This window comes from Hypoxylon fragiforme, assembly GCF_022984875.1.
Source record: "Hypoxylon fragiforme strain CBS 206.31 chromosome Unknown GGS25scaffold_3, whole genome shotgun sequence".
Lineage (NCBI taxonomy): Eukaryota > Fungi > Ascomycota > Sordariomycetes > Xylariales > Hypoxylaceae > Hypoxylon > Hypoxylon fragiforme.
In genome coordinates, this window is record NW_026054758.1 from 3,857,648 (window position 1) to 3,885,326 (window position 27,679).

The 27,679-nt window shown below is 46.9% G+C and overlaps 7 protein-coding genes and 1 non-coding gene across 8 annotated transcripts; 5 read left to right on the forward strand and 3 right to left on the reverse strand.

Moving 5' to 3' along the window:
• Positions 1 to 868: 868 nt before the first annotated feature.
• GGS25DRAFT_t22 lies at positions 869 to 967 on the reverse strand. Its single transcript has one exon. It is a non-coding gene; the product is annotated as a tRNA-Leu (tRNA).
• Positions 968 to 1,097: 130 nt separating this feature from the next.
• Positions 1,098 to 2,580, reverse strand: GGS25DRAFT_483716 (uncharacterized protein). Its single transcript, XM_049260397.1, has 2 exons — positions 2,012 to 2,580; positions 1,098 to 1,942 (listed from the first exon to the last, which is right to left on the reverse strand). The coding sequence occupies exons 1-2, from the start codon at positions 2,264 to 2,266 to the stop codon at positions 1,376 to 1,378; spliced, it is 822 nt and encodes a 273-aa protein (XP_049119477.1). The 5' UTR covers positions 2,267 to 2,580; the 3' UTR covers positions 1,098 to 1,375.
• A 148-nt stretch (positions 2,581 to 2,728) lies between these two features.
• GGS25DRAFT_483719 (Undecaprenyl diphosphate synthase) lies at positions 2,729 to 4,386 on the forward strand. Its single transcript, XM_049260398.1, has 2 exons — positions 2,729 to 3,568; positions 3,637 to 4,386. The coding sequence occupies exons 1-2, from the start codon at positions 3,087 to 3,089 to the stop codon at positions 4,190 to 4,192; spliced, it is 1,038 nt and encodes a 345-aa protein (XP_049119478.1). The 5' UTR covers positions 2,729 to 3,086; the 3' UTR covers positions 4,193 to 4,386.
• Positions 4,387 to 4,996: 610 nt separating this feature from the next.
• GGS25DRAFT_483721 (uncharacterized protein) lies at positions 4,997 to 8,098 on the forward strand. Its single transcript, XM_049260399.1, has 3 exons — positions 4,997 to 6,567; positions 6,634 to 7,445; positions 7,505 to 8,098. The coding sequence occupies exons 1-3, from the start codon at positions 5,372 to 5,374 to the stop codon at positions 7,567 to 7,569; spliced, it is 2,073 nt and encodes a 690-aa protein (XP_049119479.1). The 5' UTR covers positions 4,997 to 5,371; the 3' UTR covers positions 7,570 to 8,098.
• A 3,236-nt stretch (positions 8,099 to 11,334) lies between these two features.
• On the forward strand, positions 11,335 to 14,490 carry GGS25DRAFT_206570 (uncharacterized protein). The gene is made up of 2 exons (XM_049256840.1): positions 11,335 to 12,573; positions 12,644 to 14,490. Exons 1-2 carry the CDS (start codon positions 12,039 to 12,041, stop codon positions 14,029 to 14,031), a joined length of 1,923 nt encoding a protein of 640 aa, XP_049119480.1. The 5' UTR covers positions 11,335 to 12,038; the 3' UTR covers positions 14,032 to 14,490.
• Positions 14,491 to 15,747: 1,257 nt separating this feature from the next.
• Positions 15,748 to 18,882, forward strand: GGS25DRAFT_483729 (V0/A0 complex, 116-kDa subunit of ATPase). Its single transcript, XM_049260400.1, has 5 exons — positions 15,748 to 15,941; positions 16,016 to 16,094; positions 16,170 to 18,191; positions 18,246 to 18,466; positions 18,537 to 18,882. The coding sequence occupies exons 1-5, from the start codon at positions 15,813 to 15,815 to the stop codon at positions 18,666 to 18,668; spliced, it is 2,583 nt and encodes an 860-aa protein (XP_049119481.1). The 5' UTR covers positions 15,748 to 15,812; the 3' UTR covers positions 18,669 to 18,882.
• A 1,112-nt stretch (positions 18,883 to 19,994) lies between these two features.
• GGS25DRAFT_530451 (uncharacterized protein) lies at positions 19,995 to 21,796 on the reverse strand (the record flags this gene model as incomplete). The annotated part of the gene is made up of 2 exons (XM_049265383.1): positions 19,995 to 21,718; positions 21,787 to 21,796. 2 exons carry the CDS (start codon positions 21,794 to 21,796, stop codon positions 19,995 to 19,997), a joined length of 1,734 nt encoding a protein of 577 aa, XP_049119482.1.
• Positions 21,797 to 23,162: 1,366 nt separating this feature from the next.
• Positions 23,163 to 24,377, forward strand: GGS25DRAFT_530454 (P-loop containing nucleoside triphosphate hydrolase protein). The gene has a single exon (XM_049265384.1). The coding sequence runs from the start codon at positions 23,352 to 23,354 to the stop codon at positions 24,099 to 24,101; it is 750 nt and encodes a 249-aa protein (XP_049119483.1). The 5' UTR covers positions 23,163 to 23,351; the 3' UTR covers positions 24,102 to 24,377.
• Positions 24,378 to 27,679: the final 3,302 nt, after the last annotated feature.

The following is a 27,679-nucleotide window of genomic DNA, read 5'->3' on the forward strand; positions in this document are numbered from 1 at the left end:
TCGGACTCTTGTGATTGCAAGCAAGAAAAGAAGGGGAAGCTCTAGAAAAACCTTGCCAAGGTGTTGCCCCGTAATGAACGGAATCATGGCGGCGACACCAAGAATAGAATCATCATGTTGGTCTCAAGCTCATGCGTCGATGCATTATCGCGCCGTTAGACCGTTGCACTTCTTGCCAGAGTTATACAACCTAGAGGAATCCGTAAGCTGACGCCTTTCTCCAGATAGTTACCAAGACTGTCGAATCCGTCAACACTACCTGTGACAGTTCGAGTCTGGGCATTGTGGAAGGCTTGCTCCTGGTGGCAGTGTCTAAGCCCAGACAGCCTCGCCGTAGGCTTGAAGAGGAAGTTGACCTTTTCTATGGGATCTGCTGCCACGTTTTCCAAGGATATTCATACTGAGTAAGCTGGGTTTAGTATTTTTAATGATCGTTTGCCGAGACGAACATGGATCATGAATCTCATCGGCCGAGATCGTCGTCAGGATCCCCAAACTTACCTACCTACCGGGAATGCGAAGCGAGAACTGCAATATGTTCAAGGTTATTTTCTTTTTTTTGGTTCCCCTGAAATCACAGGGAATTCACTCCCCTTTCCAAAGGATGATTCCATGTCTCGCCTGCACAGCCACGTCTCTAGGACGGCTATTTCTAAATATCAAGAGGGGCAATCGCAAGCCGCATAGTCATCGCATGGGAGTGCTGTTAGGGTTTTTGATACGCCATTTCGATTAGGATAAGTGACCGGGTATGTGGGTAATCATCAAGATAAAAAGAGATTCATGTGAAAAATGAAAGAATCACATATTGACAAGGCTTCCAAAAATTTACAAAAAAATTGAGGTGGATGAAAATCCAATTGTATATTGCTATCTGCAGGGTTCGAACCTGCGAATCTTTCGATAGTAGAGTTTATGCATGGAAATGACTTAAATCTACCGCCTTAGACCACTCGGCCAAGATAGCTCTATGAGATGAGATGATTACTTAGCTTTTAATGTGGTCTATATAGCAAACTACCTCGTGCAAGGCTAGTTGGCCCGTTATCGGACCAATCCCATTCCACGATATTCAACTGTCCTTAAAGGCTTTGAAGGTTCGGGAAGACGATGATTATGATAAGCTGGCGCTTTAATACGTACAACTGTACCTATGCAAGCTCTAAATAGATTCACCGATGTTACATAGTACTGTATCATGTAACTTGGAAGAATATAGCTCTGACGAAGTGCACCTTACCACTTATCTTGATAGATTTATATCTCCAAACAGGAGTATTAAGGGGGCTTCGCTCATTAATTCTATATGCACCTAGGTATGTTATCCCCAAATTAACTGATATATTCCAGATACCTTGTATACTTGCGGGCAAGTTTAGAATGCCCCTCGAAATTGGTCCATCACTTGCTGGCCCATCGTCCTTCGCCTTCCACCCTCACCACTGGCTTGATTCTGTACGCCCGTTGCCGCGGCTGTAGATGCACTCTCTCCCTCGAGTCTTCTGCGCAGCCCTTCGAATTCTTGACTTCTTCCCTGAGTTCGCATCCCTACTACCCATCCTGGTAGACGCCATCGTATTAACGATCGTGGCAAAACTTCCATTCTCCAGGACAAACCCACCATCCAACCTACTAGTGCCCCAAGCAAGGAGCCAGGCCACTGCAGGAGGGCCAGCTGGAATGCAAGTAAATATCGGTACGATTTGTCAGAGAAAGTAATGCCTTGAGCTTGGTCGTCCGTCTGTGCAGACGTCGAGGTCGCAACTTTGTATTTGTATACCGGTGGTATCATCGCATGGTACTGAGCTAGTATCGCAAATATTATAGGAGTTGGGCCAGCGGGAAGGTAGTTGAATAAACCCCAAGTAAGTGGCCTCAAGAAGAGGGCCAAGATCGCGGGGGTAAGGAAGCTGGTGCACAACGAGCTAACGAAGATGAAGGTCTACAGAACGTTTGCTCGCGTCAGCTAGATATAAAACAATAGCAACTTAGTAGGTGATGATGCGCTTACAGCGAACTTCCTTGACCCCCACATCCTCTCTACCGATCGCATGTTGTATATTGTCATAGCAGCAAACAGCACCTCCGATGAATTCGTATAGCATAGCTGGTAGATAAGAGCCCTCCATGTCTGGTGGAATTGCCAGAGATGTAGATCGACTAAGATATAGAAGTAGTGCTTGATGTCAAGCAGACTAACTGCTATGGATACTCCAATAAGTCCATAGACAAGACTGCGCGTCACTGGCGCATTCGTAAAGGACATGGTGTCGGCTCTATGGGGGGGATCGTTCTTCTGATGGCTACCGGCGCATTGCAAATTGTACGTTAGTGGGCTGGCATACCACAAGAAAAAGAAGAAGTCTAAGTTAAGAATGTATTTCCTTGTGAGTCTATGTAGTTGCACTGAAGCCCAAGCAATAAAAGGGTATGTAGTGCCCAAGCAGCTGCTGTCTTTCTCCGAATGCTGTGTTGGAACGGCAGAAGAGCTTGGAAGTTAACATGTGCATGTAATTATTTGGTATTCACCTATGACATTCATGGACAAGGTGTCTTTAGGCCAAACTTTTATGGATTATTACATATTCGCATACTACACTACACTAAAGTTTACTATGGTAACCTTGGAGTCCACCTGGACATAGACACTGGACAGGGATCTCCAAGAGCTGAAATCATGATCCTTGAACTTCAGCCTTATCAGTATCGATAAGGTACTTATGGAGACTGTGCTAAGAATCTTGAATTGGCCACTGTTTTGTTACTTTGTAACACCATTGGCGGCGTCGACAGGTGTACATCTTTCTTGTATTGTACAGCCCAGTCATTACATTCTAACCTAGGTTAGTATCATCATCAATTTCACTGCGGCTTGAAGCCACCTTCGTCGTCATCTCCTCTTTATGATTTCAGTATCAATATGCGAGAAACTTAACATTGAACCTTCTTTTAATTCACTGTGTTTTTTATTTATTTAATTTCCCTTCGACTGACTGTTTCCTATCCTTAATTTCACACAATATACCTATCATAGTTCATTGCGTTTCCAACTACATATCCTTCATTCTCAGCCACGAACCTTCACCATGTCCGACCTATACCTTTCCACTATCACAAATTGGCTTTTCAAGTCCCCCCCGGCAGAATGGATGATCAAAAATGCTCGAGAGTTGCTCATAGGCACTCTCAAGCAGGGTCCTATACCCCTACATGTCGCGTTCGAGATGGATGGAAATAGGCGCTTCGCCAAAAACCATAAGATCGAAACTATAGAAGGCCATCACCTCGGCTTTGAAGCTCTTGCGCGTGTTCTCGAGATCTGCTACAAGTGTGGCGTCAAGGTTGTCACAGTCTACGCCTTTAGTATCGAGAATTTCAACCGACCTAGACACGAAGTAGGTGGCCTAATGGCAATGGCCAAAGTCAAGCTAGAACAGCTTGTGCAACATGGGGAGCTTCTCGACCGATATGGCGCTGGTATTCGCGTGTTGGGAGAGCGGGACCTGATACCAGCCGATGTGTTACCTTACGTTGACCGAGCTATCGAGATGACAAAGCATAACAAGGAGTAAGCTTCTTCCTTGATGGTTACCGGAATACCGCCCCTCCTAAACAATGCTAACTATCAAATTTCAGTGCCGTGCTTAACATATGCTTCCCCTATACCTCCAGGGCCGAGATGACCAGTGCGATCAAGGCTACGGTGGACGAATACACATCTGCACCTCGGCTCTCAACTACACCATTTTCCCAAACGCGAATCTCCCAGAAGATTAGATCCAACAAGTCAAAGAGGTCGGACTCGTCTTCGCCTATGGACTCTTCGACAGATCAGAATATGAAATCTGATGATGACTCGATGTCCTCCACTACAGCGCTTGATCCCGAGTCGCCTCCTCTGAAGTCTACACCGGTGAAGACGGTTAAGTTCCAAAGCCCGGAGACTATCACGGCTGAGACTATCAATAGTCATACCTATACTGCCGAATGTCCACCGCTGGATATCTTTATTCGAACTAGTGGTGTCACTAGATTGAGCGATTTCATGTTATGGCAGTGCCACGAAAACACCCAGATTTTCTTTTTGAAGTGTCTTTGGCCTGAGTTTGACCTATGGCATTTCATCCCCATCCTTTTAGAATGGCAGTGGAGGCAGAAGAAGCTGAACGAGAAGGAGGGTTCCCGAAAATGAATAGATAGGCAAACTGTATGGCATACCCTGGATTGGCGTTACGGCGAGGCGTACCTGTTGAAAACTTACATGCGAGTAATAGCATGATAGCATAATGCTTGTTTACCAACCTTCCTACCCATTCAATACTCAAGTTGAGTCAGGTCAGGTGTAGTAGATAATGAAGTGAGTTACTAAACAATATAGACTGTGATCTCCTTGCAAGTACATAAGACACCATGCATATGTTAGATACTAGATGCTTAAGAGATCCATCCGTCTGTTGAAGAGTGATGTCTTCCCGCACATACAGACTAGACGTACCTACATCGTCTGCAGCTGCCAGCATACCTACATACATCAAGACCTACATACAGTATGCATAATCACCTGCAGAGACAAGTGTCGGGATCCTACTGTACATTTGAAATCGGCCAGCAAAACACGAATAAAGTAACAAAGTGGACTCTCTCTAATGACGCCGAGGCCTGCAGGGGAGGGAGAGGGGGCTAGGAGCGGAGAAGTGTCATTGTTTACGGTGATTACATATTAGTAGGTACATACGTTTACGGCTTTGGGTAGCTTATCTTATCATTTCTTATCGCTCATTTTACATAGAAAATATAGGACGGATTAATTGATTAAAGATACCCTACTTATCGGATCAATTGAGTCGCTTGTCATGGTCCAGACTGACCAATCAAAATGGCTAAAACTACCATTTTCTGTGGCGTCTGCAAGCCCACATTGCCAAACCTTAAGTTTCCCGCCGATAGAAACCCGCGCGCAATGGGGGTCCCTAGTAGGTCACTGTAAAGTTACCCAGGCTAACTAAAGTAAAGAGTAAAGCGCTGCCGTCCGCTGCCGACTCACCTGCAATTAATAAATCTCGTCCATACAAGCTGCCGTCCTCTTCTTCCTCTCTTATTTTTTGCGCCCCCTTTCCATGCAGCTTCTTTTGCGTTACATTTCACCCTAATTTTATTAGTATTGGCTATTCCATATCACAAAATGACATGAGCTTCAACATTTGAAGCTCCTTGTCAAATTACTCTCAACGCCAAAGACTGCAAACTTCTCGAACAACAAGCCAGCCAGCCTTCTATCCCATTCAATACCCGTCTCCCCATCTCGACCACAACTACCATTTACTATTTAATACCCACCCACTTTCTCGAAAAAGAAAAAAAATACACCAAGATGAAGACTGCGAAACCACCTCAAGCAGACGCCGGTCCATCCTCGAACCGAAGAGCTCAACCTGTCCGTCAGACTCGAGCGAACCCCCCGCGAACCACGTCTACCTCTGGCCGCACTCTCGCCGTTAGAGAGTCGCTCGGAACCACTCACAATAATGACCAACCCATCGAGATCTTCCCTGCAATCACATACTTCACAGATGCTATATCATCACTACCTAAAGACCTCGTCCGACATTTCACTCTTTTGAAAGAAGTCGACGCCAAAATATTTGCTCCTGAGGAGACGCTTGTCCAGCTTGTCGACGCTGTCCTTAAGTCGAACCCCCCCGAACCTAGAAATACCAACGATGCGTCAAGCAGCGTGGCCGCGGCTTCAACGCCAATGAGCGCCCAGAACAGCTTTAGTGGATTCACCGCAAGCGGCAATCCTGCTGGATCGACCGATGATAGCTACAGCTCTACAGTCTTTGATCCAGGCAACCTTCCTCGGCGACAGCTCTTTCGTCAAACCGCGTTGAAGGTCCAAGAAATGCTTGTGTCGCTAGAAGAGAAGAACCACGTCATGACCACTGCGAACGAAGCGCTATCTAAACAGCTATCTCGGGTCAACGACGTGTGGCCGCACCTTGAGGCTGAGTTCAGCGACGAGGCTAAATGGGGCAGTAACACACACTGGGCTTATCCTGAGAATAGGATCAATCGAGCAAATCAAGCCGAGCGATCGCGCCGAGATGGTGCAGCTACCATTACGGCCGCTGCCCAACAGCTCGCTGACGAAGCTGCTGCGCGAAGCGACGCGAGAAAACAAGCGATCATGGCCAAGAAGGGGCTTAAGCACCCTCACCAAGATTCAGACGCAGACGATCACGATAATAAGCAAAAAGGCGAGCCGGCGAAAAGGGGCTCCAATAACAACAACAAGTCCCGAAAAAATGCCGACGCAAATGCGCCGGTTGGATTAGGTATCACGGCGGGCGCTGCGACTACTACTAACGGAAACCCCCCGTCTAAAAGACGAAAGGTTGAGGCCAACAAGGCTGCCAATGGTGGACAGCCCATGGAACGTGCTATGAGTTCAGTCTTTAACGGCAACACCACCAAGGCCAAGAACTCTAGCCCGAGGGCGACACCGGCTCCTGAACAACCTAAAAAGCGCAAAGCTCTCCCGACTGTCAATGGCGGCTCAAAAAAGACGTGAGCATACATACCCTGCTTCTATAGCTTTGCTGTATTCGTTTTCGCTAACTCTTTACTCTGCAGTAAAACAGCCACTGTTGCCGTCGCTGCACTCTCGCCTGCAATGGCACCCTCTCCGATACAACCTAACTTCGACCCAAAGGTCGTTGCCCGTGCTTCTCCAGCACCCTCCATAGCTTCGGTTCGCCCCGCCTCATCTCGAGCGAGGCAGAATTCCATACAGTCCAACGTAGAAAATGGCCGACAACGACCAACTTCGTCCGCGTCCAATAGGCCGAATGGCATCGTAGCTCCACCCCCAGAGCTTACGACGGCCCAGAATGGTGTTCGCCCCCTACCCGACACCAACAATTCAAACAAAGAGACGATCGCCACCATCAAGGTTGAGGCTTCCAAGGAAGAAGCAGTACTCGCTATTGCGAGCGCTAGTAACGCAACGACGAGCAGTAAGCCCCCTGCCAAGGGGGATGATGCGGAACTCAAGGGGGATCTCATACAGACCCCGCCAGCAGCAACAGCGGCAAGCATAGTCACTACTAAAAGTGGACGAACCAGCAAGCCGTCAACGCCGGCTTTAGGATCATTCCCGGACCCCCAACCACGATCTCGGTCGTCACGAAATACATCGACAACTAATGCTAAGAGGAGTCATAAGAAAGGCGCGGCTCAGCAAGTTGCAGCCCGAGTGGCAGACGAAGACGCCAACAGCAGCGTCCAGGGCGACGATGAAGGCGACGTTGATGCTGACGAACCACTCTATTGCTACTGCAATGGTGTTAGTTACGGAGAGATGGTTGCTTGCGACGCTAATGACTGCGAACGAGAGTGGTTCCATCTTGACTGTGTTGGTCTCAAAGAAGCTCCACCATCGAATAGTAAGTTTACGAGATGGACGGACGTTAAAGTAGATTAGATGAGCTAACAATCTTGGCAGTGAAATGGTATTGCGATAACTGCAAAGATCGAATGAAGGCTGGAAAGAAGGTAAATGGCAGGTGATGCGCCTTTCGTCATAGCGTTTGCTTCAACGGGTATATGGAGCGCCTTTCTAGAATTAAAGGAGTTCACGGCGTCCATTTAGTTGCAGTCACGACAGCTCGGCACCCGGTTGGGAAAACCGGGGCCTCAGGACGGGTGCAACATGATCTCACGTATACTGTGGCGTATCGGATTTTGGAGTTACTAGATATCTAAAGCGTAGGTACCTATACCTAGTACTTATTCATGGTCTCCTTTTCTTTTTAGGAAGCTGAATAGGTGTCTGACAATAGGGTTGGTGAGGTTTCCATGGCTTTTTAGTGCGATAGTATCATATCGACTCGGGGTATATTGAGAAGTCATGCGAACAGGAGCTAGGTGTGGTTGATTCTGTACACTGGGTACCTCTCTCGGGTTCAATGTTTATTTTACATGGATACATATGTGTACCACTTACATCAAGCTGGTTACAGTTATTATAGGACTTTGGCAGACCTCTATAAGGTGCCGGTCAAACTCAAACAATATTATCATAGCTTATTGAAAGAAACATATAGTTACTCTCGATGTTCGTATGCTAGGAACCTTGGTCGTTGCCTACCTACTGTAGGTATGCACATAGCTACGTGATGTAAGTTGTAGTCCATGGGTCGAAGTGTACCTAAGTTACATACATGTAGGTATCTACATTCTCCATGCATATATACATACACAACGTAAGGTCTACATGGAAACATGCATACTCTTAGTAATAGATACCTACTACATACGTCCATGTAACCCTGAACTAGGGACGGATAAAGGCTTGGTAAAAAAAAAAAAAAAAAAAGGAGTTGGCGCCGCCACCCGTTGACTGAATAATTGGACTAGAAACCCACCTTTGATGTGCCCCTTACGTAGACACCCAGGCTCATGGTAGCATTACATTAGGTATGTAGGCAACCTATCGCCATACTATGGTCTTAGGGGTGGGAAAAAGGACAGCCCTAAATAACGCGCTAATGGGTGGGCCTATTAACAGCACTTATCTTATTAATGATAGTACTTTTAATCGTTTATTTACTTTTAGTCTTCCTAAGTACCTATGGGGCAAGCTTAAAACGCTAACACCTAATCTAGTATGGTATACGATCAGTGCGGCCCCATCGGTACTTCTTAACTGCCCCCTGACTGTCCTTTTTCCCAGGCCTGATACCGTCGTATCAGCCGCATGCTCTAAAACTTGGAGAAGGCGATACGCAGAGCTGATTGGCCACGTGGACTCGGTCGACCAAGACATGAGGCTATTTTTCCCCGCAAACGTACTAATCTGAATATGTATATGTATGTATGCCCCTTTGTAAGTTATTAATTAGCTTATAGTTAGGTAGGTTCCATGCAGGTCGGACTAGCTACACTAACACCACCAGGGCACCATCCCGTTTCTAAACGGGAGGCACTTGGAACTACTGTAAGTACTATTATGTAGTACACTAAAAGCTACCTGCCCTAGATCGGCACGTCCGGCTCATCAAAGCTTTGGTTTGGCAAACAATGGGCAAGAGTGGACAGCTAACTAGTACCTAATGATTATAACATTGGATCAATACATAGATGCCTCTCAATGGGGGACCGGGCAGCTGGGTGGTCTAAGAACTTTTTTTTCTTCTTCTTCTTTTGTTCTGTTCCTGGGGCACCTGATGCGTAAGCCCTCCTGAAGAACAAGCCCCCCTTCTTCTCCCTCTCCTTCCTTTCTCTGCTTTCTTCTGGCCACGTGAACTAGGTCGCGTGGAAGACGTAAAATTAGAGCTACGTAGGTACCTGCCTAGCTATGTACTCTTATGTATCAGTGCTTTTTTTTTCTTTTTTTTCGTTTCCGGAACGGCAGTCTAAGGGGTTACTCGGCCAAGACCGGAGCCAAGAGCGGTCAAGCTAATGTTTGTGAATAGTATGCATGTATGTAAGAATGTCGTTCTTTCATTGAGATATTACATAATTCTCCTCACTTGTTTTTGGCTTGATTGGAGTACACGGTTTCTTGTCATATAATCTGCATTGTCTACTCGTACTACGTAGGTTACATGATATTCATCATAGTATGTACATAGGTATGCATGTACATACATACGTAGCTGGTTCAAAGATGGCCTTTCTTGCGATGTGTGTGTCAAAGGCTGAGTGATCAGGAGGAATAAAAAGCTAATGTTGGAAACGTATATTGGCTTTATGTATGGGGGCAGCATGATGTGGTATCATTGCGCAATATGGCAAAAGCTGGTCACGATACTCGGATACGAGCATAAATATAGTAAGCTCCGTTAACGGACGCCGAAGCAGAAAAAAAAAAGCTATAGACGAGCTACTTCTTATTACTCTTACCTAAGAGTATAATCTTACGTTGGAGCAAGTGGCAATATATGTATGTACATAGGGAATTACGAAGTATTAGTATACAGTAGAAAAAGACGAAGAATAAGAAAAAGTGTGGGCAATTTGAAATATGCGAGGTGTCATTCCTCAACGAGCCCGTATTACTGTAGTATTGAAATTTGATATCATTTTGCAACTTTGCGATGTTCCAAGTATCGAATTCGTAAAAGGGTATAATTGAATCTGGGGAAAAAAGGGAACATTGAAGACAATTTAACCAATTTGACGGTGTTGCGCCAATTTGCCAAGGCATTAGTTGACGGACCCATGAACGGGGGTCCACGGAAACATACCTAGGATAGCCCTGAAGGTTTAAGAAACTTTGAAGTTCGCTAAACCCGGCTAGCCTTAATATGTGTCTAGGCCACTTAGGCCACTCACAGAGTCACAGCCAACAGTCTAGTTAGTTAGTTAGTTAGTTACCTACTGTCTGACAAACATTGAACAAAATCTTCCACCGAGTATCAAATCAATTTTTACCCTCTCCCTGCTCCTCTCTCCGCAAGCTCTAAATCCTGAACTTTCAATGTTCATCCTTTCTCCGGGATCTCCAGAAAAAATGTTTTTTTAAAACAAATAAACGAAAAGAGAAAAATAAAATGAAAAAAAATATTTCTTCATCGCGATGACGATATTACCCCGTAACAGCAGCAGGTCTGGGATCGCCTGACATTCTTAACATTCTTGAACGTTCTGGACATTCTCATTACCAAATAGCTATCTAAGCGGAGCATTCGTTAAAGGCCAAGGCGACCTTTCGAATTTCTTCTCACCCATTTGCCGCCGGTCTCGATGGCAACAAGCGTTGGTGGGTAATGAGCTCAGGTGACAAAGAAGAATCCAATCCCTCTGCTATTCTTTCATTTCCATTACCCAATCCATGAAAAATGGAATCATGGGAGTTTGCTTCCATAACCAATTCTAGCCACCTGCGGGGCCGGCCATACAGTATGTATGTAGGTATCTACACACATACGCAATATACACATTCTATGTTGACACCACTCGCAAAAGTTGTTCAATGCTCAACGTTGCTAGTGTACTAACTACCTAGTGCACACTTACTATTGCTATGGCCCGTGGGTGCAACTGCTTATACTGCCTACATTGCCTACTTACATACATATGTAGTAGGTATGTAGGCAAGTATAGACACTACATATACATACTTATGATTTTTAGTATAGGTACATTACATACAATGCCTCACTCCATTAAACGGTAACTTGAACATTGAAATCACAAAGGCCCAGCTGGTTGATAACTGGGTTTCCATGTACTATACTATTAGTACTACTAATTTATTCAATAGTACTATTGGTACATACTATTGACATTAGCAGTTTTCAAAGAAAGAACCCGCAGAAAGCTCAACCACGTGAGACTTGGTAGCTTCACGCTTGGTGGTCTTGGTCTCTTGTCTTGTCCATGGATACTCCATATTTACGTATGAAGAATTCGATACCCCCTAGCGACTTCCAACGACGACGATGAACAACTAGCATCGCCCCGTTTCTTTAACGTGCCACCCCCGGGCTGGCAAAATCCATCCTTGAACTGGATCAATTAAATTATGCCACAGACGCAGACGCAGAACTGAATATACCTACCTAAACGACCATCTAAACACACTCTTTTCTTAATAGCCCTGGAATATATAATACATTACAATATACGGGAAAAGGAAAAGTACATATACAAGGGGAACAAAAAGAAAATACATACCTACCTATATATTACACGGCGAATCCATCTCATCAGTCTTTCCCCGCATTGCGCCAACGAAAGCTGTTACCTAAGAAATCGGTGATTTGACTAACAGAAAACCCATCCAGGTTTGCCCGGGCCATCTCTCTGCATCGCGTGGTGAAACCTGGTTGCCTTTGGTGGTGTCCCTGGGGTGCTTTGGTGCTTGGTTGCTTGGTTGCTTGGGTGTTGGCTACTTTGGTAGATGGTCGGTAGACCATACCGTGTCGTACCCGGGAAAGGAAGACAAGAAAAAGGATCCATTGCGCTATTGAGACCGCATCTTGCATCTCTTCCTCGCCTGTGCGACTGTAACCCTGGCTCATCTTCCGATTATGGATCGAACAATCACCTCTCCTGTCGTTGGACGCCCAAACCATCTGCGTAGGAGCAGCAAACTTAAACAGAGCCCTATTCCCAACCTACATGACAAGATGGATCAACCTGAAAGCACTACTCCGCCGGACAAATCTACCCGCTCGTCCTTTTCATCCGTCCGAGAAGTTGACTCTGAAATAGCACAGAACTTTACTAGTACTAAAGTCTCTTCCTACTCTCAGTCGGCTGAAGAAGCTATCGAAGACCGCCCGTCGCCACTGGAAATGGCCACCACTCAAACCCAATTCGTCCCACCCGTAACACGACCGAACAGTAAACTACAGGGCTGCTGGTTTCCAGCCGTCGCCGCCGAAGGCTTCCAGGGCTGGAAGCAGATCGGCGTAAAGGGGAGGCAGGCGAGCAAGAGTTATGGAGATTTACAAGCTTTGAAAATCGTTTGGTCGACTCCGGCTACTCCAGAAAAGAAGAAAGATCCTGAAAGACCACCTCCAGGACTCTCTCCCATTGAGAGATTGCCCGCTGAAATACTTGGTTAGTAGAAACTTTTGTATCCCGTCCCGGCAGCTAGATCATGTAGCTTACGAACTGATCCTTATAATAGGCCAAATCATTGATCATCTGGTCCTTGATGTACCACCAAATGGAGTCTCTGCTCGTAACGTGGATTTAATGTCGTTGTTGTTGACGTCTAGAACACTTCACTCGGCGACACTAAACGCGCTTTACAAGAATATCACGATCCCGCACTCGAGAATCTTCCGCAAGTTCCTGTCTCACGTTTCACAGAACCAGGAACTCGGAACCATTGTGCGCCGCATCGACTTCAGTCACTTCAACCCGACGACACTTTTTTCGACGGCAAGCGAGCGTGCTACTACCCGCAACCTTACGCCGGAGACATTGCTGCAATGCTTGGAGCTGACCCCCTTCCTCCGTGAGTTTTTGGCACAGGAATATGTCGAAGATGAGCTCAGCGCGGATGTTCTACGGAAGTTACTCTTTGGACTCGAGAGATTGCAGGGACTCGACTTTTGCGGTTGCTCGTCCACATCTTTCAAGAACGCCTTTCAGACCATCATTTCATCCGACTGGCCAGACAACCTCGGCATTACTCGCCTCTCTTTGCACAAATGCATTACTCTACCAGCTTCCGTGTTCGAGACATTGCTCCCCCGACTAGGAAGTTTGACGCATTTGGATCTCGCGGGAACTCGCGTTACGAACGAGGCACTCCAGTCCATCCCCCACAACGCCAGAATCACACACCTCAACTTGGCCAAGTGTAGGTTGCTGACAGCTGACGTTGTGATTGACTTCTTGGCAAACCACCCCGCAGTCCAGGAATTGGTGTTTTTGAGTCTCGGAGTAGACGCTCGCAGCCACCAGTTATTCGATGAAGATGACCTTACCAAACTAATTCCTGTTCTTCCTCATACCTTACGTTCGCTAAGCTTGAAGGGGGGCAAGATGGCCCCTTCTCATATCGATTTACTACGGCCACTGACAAAGCACTTGGAAGAGCTTGCGCTAGGCCGCCGACTCAAGATTTCGGATATCGATCGTCTCTTCATCCCCGACGAGAGTAAGGACGGGAATTTAGAGGAGCAGCTGGAATGGGTCCCACAGACGTTGAAATACCTGGATCTATCCGATTATACCGCCACCGAACTCGACTTTATTTCTCTATTTGGACGCGACACATACATCATGAAGAAGCTTTCGTCGCCGTTGGAAGTGATCGAGATCACTGACGACTTGTACACGCGACTAGCCAAGTCGCCGGTTGTGAAGCTGCTAGGGTGGACAGTCACCGAGAATGGAAGCAGGGCGTGGCTTGTCCGTCTCCACGAGCCAAAGGACGGACCCAGGGATTCCGGTCTTCGGTCTTGGAAGATGGGCGCCTCGTTCTGGGGCATGCGCAAGATACCCATTGCCTGTGCCGAAGTTGGCGGCATGTATGGCTCGTACATGTTTAAGCGAAAGCTATAAATGGGAGGCAAAACCGCGTTTATACCTTGCGTCTCCTCTCGCCTATACCACGGAAAGGGGATTTTTCCCCCCCAGTCCAACCTGTATCTCGTCTCGTCTCGAGGAGAGATTCTTTTTTTTTCTTTGGATTTTCTGATACCGACATAGCGTTCTGGGGTTCAGGCCGGGGTTCAGGGAAAGGGGGATTTGGGCTAACGATTTGAAACGAAACGATTTGAATTGACTTGAATAGGAGGGTTAAAAGAGGGTGGTTGTTCACGATACCTTGATTAAAGAAAAAAGTCTATTGCTAATACAATTGATATCATGTTGTCTTCTAGCTTGTTGTTTTAAAAAGAGAGAGCGAGAAAGCGAAAAGAGAGCGAAGAAGATGCTGGGGTTTTTTTTTTGGAGAGTTGGAGTTGGAGAATAGATTTGGTAGGTAGTAATTATAGGTAGTAGCTAGCGAGTGAGCGTTGTGTACTGTATGTTGAGGTTCGATTGTCTTGTGTATGCTGTGGTCTTTTGTGGTGACGATGGTTTTTGTTTGTGTTTGTGCTTGTGCATGGATGTGATGTGATGTGCTTAGATGTTGTGTGAGACGAGACACTGGTGATAATGGTGATGGTATAAGTTGTCTATGTCTGAGGTGTTACACCGTACCTATGTTGGTAGTTCCAGGCACCCCATACGTATGTATTCAGGTAGGTATCTAGATAGGTAGGCAGGCAAACAAGTGGTTAGGTTAGGTAGGATATGCTTACACTTATACTCACCCGCACATCCTCCCTCGCCTACTTCTCCCTTCTCCCTTCTCCCTTCTCCCTTATGTAGATACCATTGATGTAAGCTAAGTGCTTTCAATGTTAGGTACATACCTAGCCGAGGTGCTTACCTACCTACCCTACCTACATATACTTGTTTGCTACCTATCTACATACGACCCCTTATACGAGGAAATCTCGGCCGTATTGTTCGTCGTTTTCAATGGGGGATAAAGAACTCATATATTGCCCTAGGTGGTATATGTTACTCTTTTTGACACCCTTTCGGACCGACGGGGGTTAAGGGGGTTCTTTTTTGCTTTGTTGTGTTGGGGCTGGTTTTGTGTCTACGTAATAGGGTAGGTTAGGTAGGTTGTTACATGGGGTATTATCCGTGAGAGTCGTTTTGACGGTGTCTTGTCTTGGTTATCTGGGTAGAGATGTCTTTTCTAAGGGGGATGGGTGGGTGTGTCTTGAGGGAGGCTTTACATCTTATATCCGTATAATAGGTAGGCGGATATGGGTTTGGTTGTTTTATCTATGGATGGAATATAGCAAAGAACTATGTACATTAGGTAGGTATTTTCATCAATTATATATAGTTTGATATACTTATGTAGAAACTATGGATTGCCCTGAACTGCTTTATTTAGGTGCTGTAGCCATTACTGCTGTATTTACCTGGAATAGCTTTCTGATATTTCTCTAGGAATTCAATTATGTATTCTATTAAGCAGTACGAAATATGACAATATGTCGTAAAGAGAATTGACGTTACTGGTAGCGATACCAGCGCTACGTCATACTACATGAATGACTTCAAGTTCAATTGATGTTCAAGATGTACATGGTACATAGGTACAAATGCATGAGCCACATCTAGCTTACGCGCCTCGTGACACCCAGCCACAATCAATCCCGAATTAGTAGCTTCCAACTTCTCGGAACTGCAAAGGTTACGACGTTTCTTCCGGAGCTTCTTCTTCGTCGTCATCTTTAAACCATCACCATTCAGCTTTGAAGCGCAGCGCCATCAATATGGCTACTTCAAAGCAGTCCATGTTTCGCTCAGCGGACATGAGCATGGTGCAATTATACATATCCAACGAAATTGGCCGCGAATGTGTTAACGCGTTGGGAGAACTTGGACTGGTCCAATTTCGTGATGTACGCCCTTCATCCCCTGATTCCCTCACGCCCTGATCTCCTACTCACCCAAACAACAACTAATAAACGCGTAGCTCAACAGCGATGTTAGCGCATTTCAACGTACCTTTACCCAGGAAATTCGAAGACTGGATAATGTCGAAAGACAACTTCGTAAGTACTGATCCGTCTTCGTATCCCATCCAGCAAACTTCAACACGAGGCGATGTCTAACGTATGTATGGCTAGGTTACTTCTATGCCCAGATGGAAAAATCGAATATACCATTACGAAGGCTAGATCTCGATGTCGAAACCCTTGCTCCCCCTACCACTACCGAGATCGACGAGCTTTCCGAACGAACCCAGAGCCTCGAGCAACGCATTTTTCAACTCAATGACAGTTACGAGACATTGAAGAAGCGCGAGGTTGAATTGACTGAGTGGCGATGGGTTCTTCGCGAGGCCGGTGGCTTTTTTGATCGCGCCCACGGAAACGTTGAGGAGATTCGAGCTTCGACCGAGGACGACGATGCTCCTTTACTCCAAGACGTGGAACACAACAATCATGCCGGTGATGTTGAGCGTTCTCTATCTGGTGTGAACATTGGCTTCGTCGCTGGTGTCATTGACCGTGATCGCGTCGCAGCGTTCGAGCGTATCCTCTGGAGAACTCTGCGCGGTAATCTTTACATGAACCAGTCTGAGATTCCCGAGCCTTTGATTAACCCAAGCAACAACGACGCCATCAACAAGAACGTGTTCGTTATTTTCGCTCACGGAAAAGAGATCCTGGCCAAGATTCGAAAGATTTCGGAGTCAATGGGCGCGGATATTTACAGTGTTGATGAGAACACGGATCTTCGTCGCGACCAGATGCATGAAGTTAATGCCCGTCTCAACGATGTCCAGAATGTCCTGCACAACACCCAGCAGACCCTCGAGGCTGAGCTGACCCAGATCGCTCAATCCCTCGCCGCGTGGATGATCCTCATCACGAAGGAGAAGGCAGCCTACCAAACCCTCAATCTCTTCTCATTCGACCGACAGAGGCGTACTCTGATCGCCGAAGGCTGGTGTCCTACGAATGATCTACCTCTTATTCGGTCTACACTCCAGGATGTGACCAACCGAGCAGGCTTGTCCGTTCCCTCCATTATCAATGAGATCAGAACCAACAAGACTCCTCCGACCTACTTGAAGACCAACAAATTCACAGAGGCCTTCCAAACTATCATCAACGCTTATGGTACGGCGACGTACCAGGAGATCAACCCTGCCCTACCGGCCATCGTTACCTTCCCGTTCTTGTTCGCCGTCATGTTCGGAGATTTCGGTCACGCGACCATCATGTTTGCTGGCTCCTTGGCCATGATCTACTGGGAGAAGCCCCTAAAGAAGGTCACCTTTGAACTTTTCGCCATGATTTACTATGGACGATATATTGCCTTGGTCATGGCTGTATTTTCGCTCTACACCGGTCTCATATATAACGACGTCTTCTCCAAGACCTTCACCTTTTTCGACAGTGCTTGGGAATGGGACGTACCTGAAGGATGGCAACAGGGCCAACCCCTAGTGGCTAAGCTCAAGGGCGACACCCGATATCCGTTCGGTCTCGATTGGTTCTGGCACGGTACGGATAATAATTTACTCTTTACCAACAGTTACAAGATGAAGATGTCCATCATTCTCGGTTGGGCGCACATGACCTACTCGCTCTGCCTATCCTACTTGAACGCGAGACACTTCAAGAAGCCGATTGATATATGGGGCAACTTCATTCCTGGCATGATCTTCTTCCAGTCCATCTTTGGTTATCTTGTTATCTGCATCATTTACAAGTGGTCCGTAGATTGGTACGCCATCGGAGAACAGCCCCCTGGACTTTTGAACATGTTGATCTACATGTTTTTGCAGCCTACCAACCTGGACATACCTCTTTACCGAGGCCAGAAAGGTGTCCAGATCACATTGTTGCTCCTCGCCTTCGCCCAGGTTCCCATTCTGTTATTCTTAAAGCCATTCTACCTGCGATGGGAGAACAACAAGGCTCGCGCTAAGGGCTATCGCGGAATAGGTGAGCCGTCTAGGGTCTCGGCACTTGATGATGATGAAGGCGATGGCCATGTGGCGGGTAACGGTAATGGTCGCCATAGTGTGGACTCGGACGATGGTGAGGGTGTTGCTATGATCGCGCACGGTGACGATGATGAACACGAGGAATTCGAGTTCAGTGAGGTCATGATTCACCAAGTCATTCATACCATTGGTAAGTGGATTCGATGCCACCCTGGTCAGTATTATGAAACTAATCGATGAACAGAATTCTGCTTGAACTGTGTCTCGCACACGGCATCCTACTTACGTCTCTGGGCCTTGTCGCTTGCTCATCAACAGCTCAGCGTTGTGCTTTGGGACATGACTCTCGGTCCTTCCCTCGCCAGGCCTGGCGTTGTCGGCGTTATCATGGTCGTTGTCGCCTTTTACCTGTGGTTTTTCCTCTCCTGCGCTATTCTCATTTGTATGGAAGGCTGCAGTGCCATGGTACGTACCAACCCATCCAGAATTCTCTCTGTTGTCTATGATTATTTTGCTAACACTGATTTCTTCTTAGTTGCACTCTCTTCGCCTCCAATGGGTCGAGGCGCAGTCCAAGTACGCCGAGTTCGCGGGTAGCATGTTTACCCCGTTCTCATTCATCACGTTACTGGAGGAGGACGACGGGTTAGCTGAGTTTAAGGGTTAATCAAGTATTGAGTAAGGCAGTAAAGTGTGTATGTGTTATTAAGTGGTATGGGAAACAAGGCTGAGAGAAACAGAAAATAGAAACCAGAAAACAGAAACAGAGTGTGAAAAGAAGGGGGTGATGGGAGAGAGAGAGAGTGTGTGTGTGTGTGTATGATCATCAGTCAAACAAAACATTGTATTATGCGTACGCGGATTGAATCAATTAAACTACGTAAGTCAGTAGGTAGCTGTAGATCTAGCTGTTAATCGGTACTTTGGTAGCATCATCCATCATTGTTCTTATTCTTTTTCTCGTTGCCATACCTAGGTACTCATCCGCATTCTCATGATTGATTATCATTACCTAGGTATGTAGGTATCCTCGTTCTCGTTCTCGTTCTCGTTCTCATGATCATCTTCGCCCTCCTCACCACCCCGCCACCCTTGCCCTCACTCTCACTATCACTATCGAGCGTCTATCTACCTACTTCGTAGTTAGCCCCTAGTAGGTAAGCTAGGTAAGCTAGAGCAAAGACGACTGGTTATATGTATATGTCCCTGGGGACGGAGGTAGATAGATAGATAGATAGATAGATAGATATATGTTAGAAGAACCCCGTGCAAGCAGCTATAGGTACCTAGGTATTGTTGTTGTTGTTGTTGTTGTTGTTGTTGTTGTTCTGCGTCTTTTACGTGGGTTCCGGGTTCGCGGCTATACCTACCTACTAGGTAGTCACATGGATGATATATAGTAGTTGAGGTGTATTGTATTGTATTGTATTGTGTATTTCCTTGATATCCATAGTAGTAAGTAGGCAGGTAGGCAGGCAGGCAGACAAACAACAATAGATAGACTAGAGGTTTTTTATTTTGTATTTTATTTATATTTATGCAAGTGGGTATGTAAGTACCGTGGTAAGTAGTCAAGTGAGTAGTTCCCCAACCTAGACATGATGATATCCAGGATCTATATCTCGGACCTCTACCTTCTACTACTAGGTATGTATGTATGTAAGCCCGTTCGAGCACTCCCATCCCCCTTGTTTCTTCCCTTCCTTCGCTTATTTCCACCCTTTCTCTTCTCTCCCGTGATAACTTCTCGTGGGTATTGTATTTTTTTTTCTTTTTTCCTTTTTTTTAACGTTGACTTGTGCCATTCTCATTGTATCCATAAAAATCAAATCCCGCTTATCAACACCGCGCTATATAAAAACCCCGGGCAAGAAACCCGAATAAGAACAAGAAATAGAAGAAAAGAAACAATATCGCTGGCTATTACCCCTTTCCCCATCGCTGTTAAGATTCAAAAACAGAATCTTCAAAACCAAATCCAGAAATATGTACCCTAAGTCGATAAAGCCGACCATAGAGATGGCACTGATGAGGAGAATATGCTTCCTCTTTCCTCCTGCATCGTCTCAATCTTTCTCTTCAGTCGTCTTACTTCCTCCTCTGCATCATACATCTTCCGCTTGAGAATCTTGACCTCCTTCTTTGCATCCTTGCTGTACTCGTCGTCGTCATCGTTGCTTTCCGTCCGCGGAGACTTGAACCCCATTTTCACCAGCGGGTCCGTCATCATATCATCATCGCCGTGACCGTCGTAGGAATCCTCGGCGATGTCCTGGAGCGTGGAGGGGTGTAGTACGTTGTGCCGCGTGAGCAAGTAATCAACGATGAATTGCGCGGGGCCGAAGTACTCGCTCTCAGCTATCAGCTCCTCCTTCTCGAAGTGCACGTTGCGACGACGATCACAGTTCATGGCCGCGTTGATCCATGCCATTTTGACGTTGTCCTCGATGGTGAATCGCCACGTGCTCGCCCAGCGGACAACAATGCGGGGAGCCTGCAGATGCTCTTGTTCGACGACGACTTGGAAGCGGCCAGCCTCGACGTCGCGGGCCTTGAAGAGCTCGAAGACGCACAAGGCGGGCATGTGCGGGATGAACAAGGCGATGTTTCTCAGCAGGTTGGGGAGGTTGAGTCGGCGGTCGGAAGCATGGGGGCTGATGCTGGAGGTGGTGAGAGTGAGGAAGCGCATGTTGGCCATGTGGGGCGAGGAGGCCAGGTAGTAGCGGCTCGGCTCGAAGGCAACGAAGAAGTTCTCAGCCTCGACAACGTTGCATACGCTAAGCTCCTGCATACTGCGGCTGCGCTGGGCGAGCTCGGCTCCCACTCGTGTCTGTAGAATGCACCAATCGGTCTCGTCGTCGCCATGCTCGAGCTTCGGCTCATCATCAACGTCCGGGCCACCAAAGTCGGCGCCCAGGGCCTGGTAAATGGACATTTTGCGCACGGAGCGCGGCCACGTCATTAGCTGGGCGCAAAAAGGCACGGGCATCGCGTAGGTCGATTCTGCATCGCGGTACCACTGCTCGAAGCGGACTTGGGTGAGGCGCGGGAAGGCAAGCATAATCTCAGCGCGCGTGGGCTCCTCGAGACAGCTGAAGAAGCTTCGGAGGATGCGGAAAGTGCCGACAACGGGGACTTCGGGCAAGTGCTCTCGGCAAGTTTGATAGTCGTGTATATGCTCGCGCAGGCTCATCTCATGGAACGCCGTAATTCCGTACAGCTCGGCTGGGTCCGGGCCGCGGTTGTAGTCGATGGCGAGTTCGAGGGCGAGGCCATTGCCGGTGTTAGCCTTGTAGTACGGCTCCGCCTTCCAGAGGGAGAGAATGCGCAACACATGAACAATGGCCTGAATGAAGCGCAGGCGATTCTGTTGCCGCCGCTGGTTTTCCTCGTCGACGCGTTGCCGGTCCCGCCGACTAGGCTGGCGTGGTAGGGTGGTACCAAAGGCGAGGCTATCGGGGAGCTGGATGCGATAAACGATGTCTTTGACGTAGGTCTGGCGGCGGTGGTTGCGGGCAACGTATTCATAAAACTTCACCACGTCATCACTGCTGATGTCAAGAGTTTTGAAGGCCTGCTTCTCCATCTCGACCTGCCACTCCCGACATACGACTGCGCAGGCCGGACGGTCTGCAGGCGCTACGTTTTGGAAGATCATATTGGTGATCTCGTAGGGAAATTTACTCCATAATGAAGGGGTTGGTTTGGTCAACACAACTGTTTGATTTGTTAGTTTTTATTTATCTGTCATGATATGAAAAATAAGAAAAACAAAGAGGCTTTACCTTTAGACATGGCGATATCTAACTGAGAGGAGGCCATGGGAAATCGCGGCATCCAAGCAGGTACGACAAGACTAAATAAAGTGAAGTGATTTTGGTGATGTAAGTGTCGATATAAGTGTCGATACAAGTGTTGATATGAGTAGTCAAGTAAAGTTGATTTAATATGATTCCTCAAGAATGCTGATTCGTGAAGATGTTGGTCCAATATGTTATTGAGTAAAGAGCCTGCTCAATGATTATGAGTGGAAAATAAAAGAGAAAAAGTAGTTTGGTAGGCAGGTAGGTACTGAAGAATAGATTCAGTCGAAGAAAGGCGTAGAGGAACTGCATGTTTAAATATTGTGGAAGGTTTGGTTGTATTTGTGATAAATGCCTTCGTGTACTGTGCTCGTTGCAACGACAAGGAAAGTGCCAGAGTACAACAGTACTAACTAATTCTCATGAATCTAGGAAGGAGACAACTGAGAGACCGGATGAAAGATGAGAGATGAAAGATGAAGAATTCTGATTCGTTATATACCTTAATCCTCGATCCTCGTCAACCAGGTACCTGGGGTAGTTGGCAGCTACAATGTGAATGATCTGGGAGTAGTCAGTGGTCACCCAGTCACAGATAATAAGACCAATAAAGTTCATCTGACCTTGCCCTCAAGGTTTTCCCTAACCTTATTCAGATCTGGTCACTGCCTTATTCTCATCGAAACCCACCAAAGCTTGTTTCAAATGTTAGGATGAAAGTATTGTCTGATCTGCACCTTCCTAGGTAAACACATTTAACCTACATGTACAGTTCCAATTCTAAATGGCCCGGGGAAAAGAAAAAGCTTATGTAGTTGCCGCTTTGGGAATCTTTTCATCCCATAGGCCAATCAACGTGCGATGCTGGGATTTTGCTGTGTACTCTTACAGGGATCCAGGGGATTCCAGGCCTTTGAGGATCGAAAACATTGATACCTACCTCACTTACTCAGCGCTATCCACGTGGTATGTAGTACTGTGAAGGTAATGCTATGTCTGTATTCACAAACTATTGAGAGCCGTCAATCATCTAAAGAGTAAGATTAGTTAGTTACCTAGAGAGTTTGGCATCTAGTAGTAAACCATCACGCGAATCTTACCGTAAAGCTGTGGCCATCAGAACTATCTGAGCTACAATTCTCTTCTATGAATTATAGAAAGAGAGCCCTTCTCTCCTTTACTCTTCCCTTCCCCTTCCCCTTCTTATCTCCTCAGGATACTCACCTTACGACGTAGACACCAAGAGTGTCAAGTCGAGTTTCCTCGTCCTAGAACTATAGGATATCTTTTACACCGTGGTTCATCACTCATAGAACTAAGAGCCACTCTACGTTCTACACTATACAGTATATTATACTCGGCAAACTACACTCTGCCCGTCTATTCATCGATCCAGTCATCCGATCATCCGGCCATCTGGTCATCCAAACACTCATCTAAAACAACAAATCAACAAGCGAATAAACAAACAAACAAACACACAACCCAAAAACGAAAAACCCCCTAGTTAAAGAAAAAAAAAACTTCAAACAAACAAGCAAAACACCATGTGGCTCCTCACACACCTCCACAACCTCCTCGTCACCCTCGGCATCCTGCCCAGGCGCGCCAAGCTCCTCGTGCTCGGGCTGGACAACGCCGGCAAAACCACCTTGATCCGCCGCCTAGCCAGCAGCGAGCACCGGGACCTCACATCTGCTTCTTTTGCCGCCGCCGCCACCGCCGCCGCCGCTCCTACTACCACCGGCCTGGCCCCCACAACCCCAACAGCCCAGGCCTCGACGCACACCCTCAGGGTCGGCAACGTCCAGTGCCTCACCACGGACGTAAGCGGCGCCCGGCCCGCACGGCAACACTGGGCGTCTTACTACACCTCCGCCCCCGCCCTCTCCCCCTCCCCCTCCTCCCCTCCTTCTCCCCCTTCTCCCCCCTCCTACTCCAACTCCCCCTTCATCCCCCGCCAGCCCACAACCACCACCACCACCACCATCACCACCACCCCCACCCCCAGCGTCAACGGCCTAATCTTCCTCATCGACGCGACCGACCGCTCCCGATTCCGGGAGGTGAAGCGGGAGCTCGATGTGCTGCTCGCCGCGCCGCAGCTGCGGCGCGTGCCGATCCTGCTGCTGGGCAACAAGGTCGACGACCGGGGCGCCGTGTGCGCGGACGAGCTGCGCTGGCGGCTCGGCCTCAACAGGGTGTTCCGCCGCCCCGTGGCGCTGGCGATGTGCTCCGTTGTGGGGAGGAGCGGGTATGCGGATGGGCTGGGGTGGCTTTTGGGGAATTTGCGGTAGTTTTTTTTTTGGTTGTTGTTGTTGCTGTAGGAATTGTGGGATGCTTTTTTTTTTTGGCTGTGGGTGTTGTACCTAGTTGTAGGAGAGCGAGTGGTTGGAGCAGATGGCGGATTTTTTTTCTGGATATGTATGCTGAGGATGGGAGTAATACGGATTAAAATGTGGATTAGGATTGGGATAATAGGGTTGAGCTCTTTTCTTTTGTTTCTTTTTTCTTTTTTCTTTTTTTTGGATAAACATCTTAAGACGCCCGGTTCGAAAGCTCCTCATATAACAGCATCGTCGTCGCTGCGGTCTGTCTATACATCTATGCAATCCAGTATCATCGACACTCGGGATCATCATACAATATTTCCTGCTCGGAGTTTTGGCAAATATTACCTAACGGTCTACTTAATTACTTCGGTACATCCTCACGCCTCGCCGGCGAATCTTCAGCTTCAAGATCGGATTGCAGTTAATACCTAAGACACTCGGGACGATAGGGATCAAGATCTAGTTATTTGGTTGTGTTTTTATAGTATAATTACCTATTTACCGTAGACAAGACAAACACATCAGAGTCTGTCTATACTAATGTATTATTATAATAAAAACTGTCAACTTATGAACCTGAAAATCATGTGTAATCCCAGTGTTCAATGCTGCTGGATGAATCAAGCCGAGTGCCTATGAGATGAATGTAGATCGACGTGTGAGATGAGAATATATTAATCCCACCAGAACATTGAGATTGAGTGAGTATAAGATCCCGAGAAATAGAGTACTGGAAGTGATGCAGTTTGCTTGCGCAAAAACGGGAACCAAAGGTCATGCTTCGTTTGACTAGCAATGCTACATAGTTATGGAGGTAAGGAATATTGAAGACATGTTGTTTAGGTTAATAATGGGCACTGGTGAATGACGACGTTGAAATTAACTATCCAGGGAGCATCATGAGGACAAGATACGTAGGGGCTGAATTTTTACAATATTGTGGGTAGTAAGCAAGTGCGGCGGGCAGGTAGTAAATTTTTATTATTCAGTGTTGATGAAGGAAACAGGATGTGCGAAGATAATATCAACTATTGCTAGGTCGCGTCAATAGTGACGTGAAAGGATGTTTACGAATAACGTCAGGTCCTCCAAATGAAGGGCGACGGCATATTACGCAGACCAAATTGCACCATCGACAGGAAGCAATGAGGCTTCATTAATATTACATTTGAATGCAAGGCTAGATAGTTCACGACTCTTCCTCGCATCGCGCGACAAGCGCACGAAAACAACGAAAAGATAAAAAGAAAGGCCTGTCAGACGTCCACCATCGTCCACCCCGGCCGCGCGCCCGAAGGCAAGACCACGGCGAATCGGGGTTGAGATCATCACCACTCTCTATACAGCCAGCTCGGTCCGAAGACCAAGGATTGACCGCCACCCTTGCGGGCAGATCGAAAGTAAGGAGCAAGGTGACCAGAGGCCGCGGTGCTCCCGTAATAAAATTTTCACTCTAGGACGACGGGGATATTGGTCATCAACCAGGGTGGGATCTGTGGCTCCTGTAGGGAACACAGAGTAGGACGAATACTATAGAAATGATTCTCTGAAGTACTGTTTGTTGCGAAAAAGACAATGGTTAGTTGGGTGTTCTGAAGGATACTGAGTAGTATGGGGGGTAGGGGTGAACTGACTTGTCGACATGAAGAAGAAAAGAAAAGAAAATTGAAATGAAGGGAGGGTAGAGAGGTTTATATAGGCGTTGGGGCTGGGCGGTGAACGGTTTCTGCCGCCGTAGGATCAGCCAGGGTGGGTACCTGGCAAACAGTACCTTTTTTTGTCATGGCGGGTAGGTGCCCCACTTAGCCGCGCAAATTTTACGCGGTACCACAGTCTATTTGAATCCAGCCAATGAAAAAATCAAGATGGCTGTTTGATGATATGGGTCACAGTATTACTATGATGTTTTTCCATATAATAATTGTATTTAATACTGTGTTCAGTACGTAATTACTCACTGTTTGCTCCTCTTTGAGGCTTTAGATCAGGTCCATTAGGCCCATTGATACCTACTGTAGTTACTAGGCTACAAGGCAGCAAGGCTGCACAGTTTTTTCCGCACTAGCAAATTCCAGTCGGGCCAATTAAAAAAATCTGATCCCTGCCCTGAATCCTTCCATTTCAGGACTAGTGCCAAAACACCCACTTTGACTCATCGGCCCCATTACTGATCTGCCGCCCCAGACCGCCCTCCCAGATTTTCTATATAAACCTCGACACTCACCTCCCATTTTTACCTTTTTTCCTTCTTTTCTTCTTTAGCTCTCTTTGCCTTTTGGCTTAGATCAAGTGTAGTATCTGTTCTTTTCAGTTTAATCTCTGAAAGAGTCCTACTTGGACTCAATCGTGATTATTCTAATTTTTAGCCTGCGGGCGCCGCATCCTCTGGGCTTGCCCATGATCGCGCCCACCGTGTCCCTGGTATTACACTGCCTCCAGGTGACGCGAACCTTTTCATTGCTTACTCTAGCTTGTCTAGAGCTGCGAAGAAGATGCGCCCTCCTTCTATCATTGCTGCGGATAACCTAATCCCTGTACTAGCCACACCATCGTTGCGCTAATGTACTGACCATAATGATAGCTGTCTCTTGTTTTGCATGCCACCATTCCCGTTGAGCTGTGCTGAATTACCGAGTAAAACCCCGGCTTATTTGCATGGCCGTCACCTGTGCACTTACACTGCAGATGCTCTCCCGACGTCAACCATGAAAATCTCTTATAACTAGCTCCTTCTAATATAGCTATACCACCATTACGTCCCAAGAACTGCCAGCTCCCAACTGCCCAAAATAATAAAAAGGCAAAGCTGGGTAGACATCTATTCCATCAGCTATGTAAGAATCCCAAGGTTGAGAAAATGGGGTATCATATATGAAGGAAGGATCTCAAGTCGTCTAAAATACGTACGTGCGAATTTATTAAAGTGCCTTGCTACTACAGTAGGCCTTGAGAGTAGAACATCCCACACCCCCGAGGTACTGCGCACTTTGACATGCTGCTGCGAACAGCCCACTGCGAATAGCTTCAAATGTTCAAAGGGAGGTAGGTATATTGCATAGGTAAGCCGGCGCTGCCAGTCGTCAGGCGGATCAGACGAATGAATCACTCTGCGAACACTCTGCAATTAGCAGAGTTCTTTTTAACTATTAGCATTATGAAGCCAACCAGCGTAAGATTTCGCCCATCCAACACGGCAGCAGATAAGTGCTGATTAGTACATAGACGCCTAACTACCTAGGTATCTACATCCGTAACTCTAGACCATAAAGTAATATTGACTCCCCCATAACCGCTTCACATTGAGCTTGCTAGCCTAGATGCATACTATTTTTCAGATTTTTTTTCTTTTTAAACAGCTTACTTTTGGACAGATGATCGGTGATAGACCGAATCCCTACAGTTGAGGCCATTCCCAGTCTTCATTAAATGCCTTAGCCCTATATAATACCATACCATTCGTTCGTACTCGCCCCTTGGCTTAAGCTTAAGGTCACGGCAGTTCCTACATAGCCAGACGTGTCTCTATCGTAAAGAGACCCCTC